This window comes from Salvia hispanica, chromosome 2 (assembly GCF_023119035.1).
Source record: "Salvia hispanica cultivar TCC Black 2014 chromosome 2, UniMelb_Shisp_WGS_1.0, whole genome shotgun sequence".
Lineage (NCBI taxonomy): Eukaryota > Viridiplantae > Streptophyta > Magnoliopsida > Lamiales > Lamiaceae > Salvia > Salvia hispanica.
In genome coordinates this window covers 21,598,832-21,609,182 of record NC_062966.1, presented here as the reverse complement: position 1 = coordinate 21,609,182, position 10,351 = coordinate 21,598,832, and the positions used below count along the sequence as shown (strand labels likewise).

The 10,351-nt window shown below is 34.2% G+C and overlaps 1 protein-coding gene across 1 annotated transcript; it reads left to right on the top strand.

Annotated features, from left to right (window-relative positions):
• The first annotated feature begins 665 nt into the window (after positions 1-665).
• LOC125207426 (uncharacterized protein At1g15400-like) lies at positions 666-1,288 on the top strand. The gene has a single exon (XM_048106759.1). It carries the CDS (start codon positions 800-802, stop codon positions 1,148-1,150), a length of 351 nt encoding a protein of 116 aa, XP_047962716.1. The 5' UTR covers positions 666-799; the 3' UTR covers positions 1,151-1,288.
• The last annotated feature ends 9,063 nt before the right edge of the window (positions 1,289-10,351 follow it).

Below are 10,351 nucleotides of genomic sequence, written 5' to 3'. Positions count from 1 at the left end.
AGGAAAACCTTAAGTATATGAAATAAATTTGTGGTCTCATGATTTGTTTTTTGAGTACGAAAGTCCAATTCCGGTTCACACTTTTTTGGCGGCTTTAGCTTATAGTTTTGAATTATTCAATAGTTATTCTGATCTGGCTATTTTACATTGCTATTTTAAAAAAAATAAATGTCTTCAATACTTTTTTAGAGCTCAATTCATTATCCAAATTTTCTTAGTTTACAAGCAAACTGATGATGATTTATTATGTAATTTCTATACAACTTCCTATTGTCTTACTATTAGCTCAATTCTTGAATACAAAGTTCATGCCTTTCCCACCGAACAAAGAGAAAACAGAAATAAATGGTTGGAAATTAATTACTTAAACGGCATTGCTAACGTAATTATAGGAAGATATAAAGCAAGAATGAAAATAAATATATACCAAATAATATACACACAAATACTCATTCGCGTTTTATATTCCAATTTTTAACTTTAGTTATTCCGCCAAATAAAATTGGAGATTGTGGGCCCCATTTCGGCATTCCTCAAATAAACTTTTAATTTGGCGCAAATATATAATATTTTAAGGGGCTGAAATGTAAATGCAGGTTTGGACTTTCGTCATCATCTATTAATTCATAAATACAAACGCGTATATATATATAAATAAATACACACATAGAAACAGATAATTTTTCACTCAAAAAAATTTCCCCCAAAATCAAAATCCTTCTTCCTCAAAACCCCAGCCTCCGTCGAGGTGTATATACACAGGGAGAGAGAGGGAGAGAGACAGAGACAGGAATTGAAGATGGCAGGGTTGCAGAGATCAGCAGTATCATTCAGGAGACAAGGATCCTCGGGATTCGTATGGGACGACAAATTCCTCTCTGGAGAGCTCAACAAGCTAGCCGATCAACAAAAGGAAGAATACAAAAACAAGCGATCTCAAAACGTCAAATCCGCCGCCGCCGAGAATTCCGCTCTAAGCGGCGGAATCGCAGTCGAGAGGAGCCGATCCAGCGGCGGACGCGCGGGGAGAGCTCCGCCGCCGCTCGAGCCGCCGTCCCCTAGGGTTTCCGCCTGCGGACTCTGCGGCGCCTTCGGCAACAGCGGCAAGACGCGCCGCCGGCCGCCCAAGGCTGCCAAGCGCGTGATGTGATTCCGGTGCGGCAGCGGTTAATTTTGCGAACCTATAATCACGATTTCTTTACTTTTCTTTTTATTAGTTTTATGTAAAATATGTTGTTATCTTTCAAAAAAAATATTCAATGTTTAAATAAATCTATTTTTCGTATAATCTTATGTTCACATGATTTTCGTGAAAATTATACTCCACTTGATTATTATTTCAACTTTCAGAACTGCTACATAATACGCAATTAATTGTGAATTTTCATTGAATGTGACTTTTCACGCTCAACCTCAACATCGTCAAATAAATTGGGGATTATAATATGTAAAAATTTTAGTTACTACTTACCACAAATTTTCGTTATGTTTGAGGGAAATTCTGATTAATAGATGAAGATTTATTAAAATTCTTTTGTATCACATTGTATTATTGATATTTGCTAGTATATCTGGTTATAATTTTTTTCCCAGGAACAGAATTTGAGTACAAATAAAGAACATAATATTCATTGCCAATCATTTTAGTGTCCTATGTTGCTTCATTTGGCCCTTAGTGATTATCAATGGCCATGAATTCATGTATTTTATTACTACTACTTATATAATTAAATAAGATGAGGTTTATTGTTTCAATTTGATAGAGAAATATTTGATTCAATTTTCATGGTATTCTAAAAAAATGACTACTCCATAAGCCAAATTAATAAATTCCACAACATTTTTGGGTTTAAACAAACTTAATTGGGAAACACAAGAACCAAATAGGGATGAAGTAGGTGAATATAGGATATGCACAAAATGAAGGACCTTTACGTTTACATTCAATAATTTATTATCATTATTTCCTAAGATAATGAATGCAATTATGCATGATGGTCTACACTATGCCAAAATGGTTTATAATTTAATGGTAGTTAGGTAATCATTTATGACCTAAAACAAAAAGACAAAAAGAGAACAAAATGGGGAGAACTTGTCAACTCTAGTGCATATCAACTTTATCAATTCATTTCAAAAGAGTGATCCTAAATGGCCACATTATGGCTAGCCACACAAGAATAAATTAGTAAATTTAAGTGTTAGTTATTGAATAAAATATTAGTTAGAGTTAGTGGATAAATGAAAATTACATATATATCCTGGATCTTATTTTTGTTTTTTCTAATTCCCTTAATTATCTCGTTTCTTGCTGATGGAGGGAATTTATATGTTTCAAATTTTGAATTAAAGATACGTATTTAATAGCCTCTTGGAATTTGAATCTAAGAGCACTCCCAATGGGCTTGGCGTTAAACTCGGCAATTTTTCGCCGAAAATCGGCGAGTTTTCGCCGGCCAATGGGACGATTTCGGCGAATTCTCGGCGTTATTCCTCCCGAATTAACGCCAACCGGCGATCCATCGCCGAAACATCGCCGCCCACCGTGGGTGCGATTCGGCGATGTTCGGCGATAATTTTTTTTTTTTTTTTTTAAAACGGCTATATCTATAATTCCACCACTATAAATACTTCCTCTTCCTCCTCCATTCATCACACACAATTCTCTCAATTTTTCAATCTCTTATCTCAATCTTCAAAATTATGAGCTCTAGTAGGAAAAATTCTTGAAAAAGTAAGGGTAAGGGCAAAGAGTCGAGTTCGCAAATTCCCAACACTGATGAAGCAAATGAGCAGTGGATGAGCTCGTTGTTGTCGATGGGTTCTCCTCCCGGCCAATATCCATATGCGGGTCCGTCCCCATTGCAGACTCCTACGCCACGCAGACTTTCTCCGTACTTCCAGTCTGCCCTCAGCATGCCCTTTCCAGCCGACGATGTGTATCGCCCCCAGATAGTCACATCGTTGTTCGACACCCCTGGATCAACCCCAGGGCGACGAAGAATCTCAGGCCGCGACGTACACAACGGATCCGACACTCAGCACGGACGACTACGAGGTGGAAGAAACGCCCGCCGAGCCGCCTTCCAGGAGCGGGAAGGGGAAGGCGCGCGACGTCGACGGCTGCGACGATACGGCTTCCGATGAGAAGCCGAAGCGGACAAGGACTACTTACACTCTCGAAGAGTCCGAGCTGATAGCCAACTGCTGGGCGGACACGACGCAAGACCCGGTGCGCAGCAACTACCGGACTGAGATCATGTTCTGGGCGCAGGTTACGGAGAAGTACACGACCAACAAGACTGCCTCGATGAAGGACCATGGCAGTGAGGCGATCCGCCGGCATTGGGAGCGCCTCATGAGGGACTGCGCCCATTTCAACGGTATATATTCTAACTTGATGACGAACATGACGAGTGGCCAGAACGAGCACATGGTCCGAGATGAGGCCATCCGGATGTATAGTGGCCAGTTCTTGTCGAAGGGCTTCAAGTATTGGAAAATCTATGATAGGCTGAAGGATCTCCCCAAATTCCGGAAGGAGATGCACAGCGCGCTGCACGGGAAATCGGTGCGCTCGCGACTTAGCGGTGCGGAGAGTGAGGGCAGCGCGATCCCCATCGACTTGTCTGAGGATGGTCCGCACGAGCGCCCTGTGGGAGCGAAGAAGGCGAAGGGGAGGCGGAAGGGGAAGGGCACATCGTCAGATGCCCAGTCGGAATCCCCGTTCTTACAACAAGCCACGTTCTCTTCCAATGCCGCCACTCTGGCGCAGTTGTACACGCTGTACTTCACCGGCGGCGGAACCCCAGAAGAGAAGCAGTCCCTCTGGTCGACCATCCAAAATATGAAGATCAAGATGGACCTCTCGCCGGACGCTCCTCCCTCTTAGTTTTTTAAATCCTTGTTTTTTATGGTTTTTTATTTGTAGTTTTTTTTTTCTCGTTGTATTATATTTTCCAATGATTAATACAACGACGAATTGTTCATTTATAAATCTATTTATTAAACACATTTGTAGGGAAAATTAAATAATATTAAAAATGATGATGTAAAAATGAAATGTTGAGTTAGGGAGAAATAAGGGAGAAATAAGGGAGAAACCATTGGAGCAGTTGGCTAAAAGTTGGCTAAAAACTGGGGATAAATTTTGATGCTGATGTGGCGCTGATGTGGCAGGAGTTAGGGAGAAATAAGGGAGTTTTTAGGGAGAGTATTGGGAGTGCTCTAAGAAGCCATAATTAATTGATTGCTCATACATTAATATAAGTATAAAGGCGTATTATAGTATACCACTTTAGTGAAATTTAATCCATGGAAATGTGATTCTCTCATGTACATCAGTAGATGGCATCACACGTCCTAATAAACCTTAATTATGGTACAATCAGTTTGACAAAAAAATTATGGATGAATTAAAAAAAATATGCGTAAACCCCGAAAAGAATAGTTCATAATGAAAATGTAAACAATAAATAGAATACAACAAATAATGTTCTTAATTCGGAATGAGTATTCATAGAATAAATAATGAATGATAAGCTCAAAATTAGAATATTAAAAAAATAAAATTTTTAGTTTAGAAGTGACTAGTCTTAGAATAAAATATAATATTCTTAATTGTAATTAGTTTTTTTTTTTTTTTTTTTTTTTTTTTTTTTTTTTTGATATAGCATAATACTCCAAATATTTGATATGTGAATTAATATTATTTTATTGTAAATTTACCTATAGAAGGAATTGGTATTAACAATTGAATGTGAAATCAATCTTGAAAGATTGGATTGATGAACTTTGTCTCGATTAAGAATTTGAGTTTCTAATTGATACTATTTGATTCGATTGAAAATTATGAATAAAGTTTAGAGTTTTTATTATTAGTAATATTAGATTAAATTGAATATTTAAAGTTCTTAAATAGTTTTAGATAAAATTGAATATTTAAATTTCTTAAATAATTTTAGATTAAATTGAACAAGTGAATTTAGGCCTGCTTATTCGGCCGGTTCCGGTTCTACCCGGTCCGGTTGACCGGGTACCCGGTTGCAAAATCTCATGAATCTTGGAACCGGAACCGGGTGGTTCCGGTTTGGAACCGACCGGGTAAGAACCGGCCGGTACCGGTTCCGAACCGGAACCGATTTGTAGTTTTAATTTTGATTTAAGTATACTAATTAACGAAAAGTTGTTTATTATTTACCTAATTTTAATCTGACACCAAACTAGATTTAACTTATATATAACAAAAATTACATTATCTCCACTTAGTATCAAGAAATTTGATTCTCACGTTAGCCCACGAGTTGTCTGTGATGTCAAACCAGAGTTACGGTATATTCTTTCGCATGTTTCCTCGATTAGTAACCTCCACCTTGACTCCTCTCAGAGCTTTCATGATCTGTTAAAATTATTTTTGTTTAAGGCACTCAAATTATAATGGTAAATAATGATCCAAACACATAAATTGGAAAATTATATTGTCAAACCAAGAGTAGCATTTATTTTAAGCAATATCAAAGTAGCAAAGGAATACATTCAGTAAAACTAAAGAATCTAAACCAACCTTGATAATAATAAATGAATTACCATTAATTACTATACTTCAATTTTAATAAAAAAAAATTAAATTTAATATATATTATTCGGTTCCGGGTAAGAACCGGTCGGTTCCGGGTAGAACCGGAACCGGAATTTATGAAAACATTAGAACCGGTACCGGAACCGGAACCGGATTCTTCGGGTCCAGTTCTTCGATTACCCGATCGGTTTCGGTTCCGATTCCGGGTACCCGAGAACCGGAGAACCGGTTAAGCAGGCCTAAGTGAATTGATTCAATTCTTAGATAAGAAAAATTTAATAATTAATCTATCTATTTTGTGATATTTGAATTGAACCACCTTTAAATTACTAATTTAATCAAATTTTAGTCTCATTATAAACTTTTACTAAGTTAAATAGATGGATAAGAATAATTCAATGGTTAATCTATATGTTTTGTAAAAATATTAACTTAATCACATTCAAAAATGTTATATTATCAACATGTTCGGCGAGAATAATTTCATAATTGATCTATTTATTTTCTAATATAAAAAATTAACAACATTCAAATTTTCTTTTTTTTTTTGGTAAAGAAAGCTGGGCACAACCCAGAAAACTCAAGAAACTATCGCAAATAAGAAACACTTAATCTATCATGAAGTAGCCAAACATTCATACCCGGTGGAGGGCCATCAAGAACATGAACTCCTTTATCAAAGCTATATGCATATTGGGAGAGAAAGTCTGCAGCAAAATTACCTTCTCTATGCACATGTTTAATTGATTTTAGGCTTGTCTAAACTTTTATTTTATCTTATAATCCTTTCGTTCCACCGAAGATAATAAATTTTCTTTTTGGTTTGCTATGCCCAAAATGACTCATTACTAAAAATAAAAATAATTTTGTCTCTATTTTATTTTCTCCACATAACATACTCCACAAAATAAAACGGCATTAAATCCTGCGTCATCCAGAAAATGGATCATCTTCCTTAGAACAGAGGGAGTACGCAATTCAACAACCCAATCAAATATTAGATTAAATTCTTGGACAAGAAAATTTCAATAATTAATCTATCTATATTGAGATATTAAAATTGAACCACCTTTAATTATAATGTAATCAAACTTTAAATTTCATTATAAGTTTTTGTAAATTAAATTGTTGGATAAGAATAATTAAATAGTTAATCTATCTATTCTATAAATGATAATCACACCTTAAATGCTATCTAACCCACAACTAATATCAATATAATGTTTTGACTGATTAAATAGTTTGGAAAAAATATTTTATTAATTGATCTATTTATTTTCTTATAATATTTTTTATATTCTATTTGTTGTCTACATTTTCATTATGAAAAAACCCCGTGAAAGAATATAGTTCATAATTAGTATTATAATACTATATAATTGATCAAATCCTTCTTTAATTGGTTTTAGGCTTGTCTAAACTTTGTTTTATATACTCAATTTAAAAACTCATACGAATATTAGATTCAATTCTTGGACGAGAAAAATTCAGTAATTAATTGAATTTAGATTCAATCGAACAATTAAATTGACTATTAGAATAATTTAACAATTGAAGACACTTTAATCTTCCATTCAGTTGAATTATTTAATTAAATATTATATTTAGTTGAATAATTTATTAAATCAAACAATTATGTTTAGCATTACTATTAGATTTAAGTTAGTAACTGAATAAGTTAAACATTAAATTCATATGAACATTTGGTTTCATCATAGATCCAAGTTATCTTATACCCCGTTGTATCAATGAATGTCAAGATTAACTGAATAAAATTTTAGATTTAATAATTTAATCAAATATTAGATTAATTTGATACACTCATTTCAATTGATATTTGCTCCTATATTAAATTTGGAAATTTTATTTTTACAGAAAATAGAAAAAGTAAAGGGAGATTTGAGAGGGAAGGAATATGTGGGATGGGGATAGAAGCTAAGGGATGAGAGAGAATTTGAAAATGAAAAAAAGAAACAGAGGGAAGAAATACAATGGGAAGGGCGTGGGAATTTGAAAATGAAAAAAAAGAAGCGCCCCTTTTGTGAGCAAGCTGGCGGGATAAAAATAGGAATATAAATTTAAAGTGCAATTTATCCAGCTAAATACTACATGGGCATAAGAGTAAGAATCATTTGAGTTGAACCGGAACTTATAAACTAATCGGTTTTTTTATCTATTAAACCAGTTTATGGCTGGCCATAATGTGGCCACATAGCATTTCCCATTTCAAAATTAGTCTAAATCCGAGGACCTAAATTACTAGCTCCTTTCCGTCTTAATAAAAACGTTTCATTTTCTACATTCATTTTGAAAAAATAATACTACTCACTTATCCTATAATAGATGGTATACTCAGGAAATTGACACTAGATTTTAGAAGATGTTATTTTGTGTGTTAACTGAAATTAGAAAATAAATTAAAAAATAAGATATTTATATTAATGTGAGAGAAACTTTTTTTTTTAAAGTGTGACATCTTTTGTGGTACAAACTAAAACAGTGGCAGGTCCAGAAATTTTGTTTCGGGGGTGCGAAATATAATTGTTTAGACTAAGAGCTTTAAAATTCAACCTGTTAATTTTCTTCTACTTTTTTGAATTATGAATTATATAGACAGTTTGTGAATTATGAGTGCCTTATATAGTTGTTAGTCACGAATATGTTATATAAATATGAATATAATATTAACATATTAAATAAGTTATATTAGAAAGAAAAAAAAAATATTTTGCTAAGTTTCAATTTATAAAAAACAGAAAATGATAAAAATATAATTGAAGTATTTGAAAGTGATAAAACATTTGTTAAAGGCTTGAATTGTTTTCAAAAACAGTTTGTTATTACTCAAACACACCAATTAGAAGACAAATAATAAAATGTTATATTTAATGACTAAGCCAATCATACGTTCATATGTAACAAAACTGAATCAATTAACAAATTAAAATAAAAAATGCAAGCAAATAGCTTAAAATGCGCCTGACAGAAATCAAACCTGGGTCTAACATATTGGCATGTGAACCTTTTACCACTAGGCTAGTCAAGGTTTTGGGGATACAATCACTGGGAGTCCAATGGAACCCCCACCAATTTGACATAACATTAGAGCATCCGCAATGGTTAATAGGCCAGTCATAGGCCAGCCATTCTCTTCTCTGCCACGTCAGCAACACTAAAAAAACCACCTGCCACGTCAGATTTAGGCCAGCCATAGGCCAGCCGCAATAAAAACAATTCAAAATATACTACATTTACGGAATTAAAATTGCGATATACGGAATTAAATTTACGACACATATACGGGAAAAATAATCCATTCCATTAAAAAAAAAAATACAAAGATTTTTAAAAAAAAGTACATGATTTTTTTTTAAAAAAAAAAGGGCTTCAACACCGGAGCCCCGCCACTCTCTACTCCTCATCGCCGTCGCCGTCGCCCTCCTCGTGGTAAAAAAAAAAAAAAAAAAAACGAAAATCGGCGCGGGCCGATCGGGCCTCTGCAATGGCGGCTAGCCGATCGGCCAGCGGATCGGCTAGCGACGAGCGATCGGCCAGCCCACGCCGATGCGCTCGCCGATTTCGCGCTGGCCGATTGCAATGGTTCGGCTAGCCGATCGGCTAGCGCGACGAATCAGCTAGCCGGTCGCTAGCCGACCATTGCGGATGCTCTTATATACTCCATTTAGTATTCAAAAATACTCAACAAAGTATGGTGCAGTGCAGCTGGTTGAGTGTCATAACTCTCAACCTTGAGTTTCAGGTCCGATTCTTGTTACCCATTTTTTATTTTTTCACATTTGTATATTAGTATACGTAATTCATAACTATTATACTTAATTCTTTAGCATGCATATGTATTATTATATAAGGTAAATTTATTTTAAAGTTAGGTTTTTTCTTTAAAAAAATTTATTCTTAAATTATTTCGATAATACTAAGTTTTTTGTTAAATCTTTTTTTTACAACGACACTATCACTGTACCTTTAATTTATATTGTTCACGTCGTAACTATTTTTGGCATCGTTGACACTAAACTTATGTAACAAGTTTATCAATTATAATTTGGACCCCCCAATATAATATTTCTTCGTCTGCCACTAGATACAATTATACCCCTTGTCCTTAATTGGCTTCGCCACTGAACTAAAATAGAAAGTGTGACATCTATTATAGAACGGATGAAGTAATAAATAGTTAGATTAGAGAAAAAATAAAGTTAGAGAGAGAACATGAGTATTTCTACATTATTCTCTCTCTTAATTTACTTTTTTTTTTACCCTTTAACTATGTATTACTATTATTTTTCTAAAATACATGCAAAAAATGAAGCGTCTCTATCAACATGAATAGAAGTAGTACACTAAAAAAAAAACACGGTTTACTAGAGGAATTAGTGGCGGAGAGTAGTCATTCTTTAATTAATAGCGGAATTGAGGAGTGATCAATTGCTAACTCATCATTTAATTGCTAACTACAACTAATTTAAGGCCACATGATTTCAAAAAACGTGTGGTCTACAATTTGCCACGTGTAATTTTCGTTTTTATTAATTAAATCGATTTTTTTTTAAAAAAAATGCCAAATTAGGGTTTTGGATGAAAATGTCAATATAGTGTTTCGAAAATATCAACACAATACTTTGAGAATGTCAACACAAATTTAGGATTGACATTGTATATGCTTTATATTGACATATTATCTTAGCTTGCATTGACATTAACCTGTGTACAAAAAATACGAAAATTCTAGATTTTTTTTTTCAAATTTTGACG

Excerpts from the sequence above, each read along its gene's own strand:
- LOC125207426 (XM_048106759.1), top strand. The coding sequence starts at position 800 with ATGGCAGGGTTGCAGAGATCAGCAGTATCATTCAGGAGACAAGGATCC.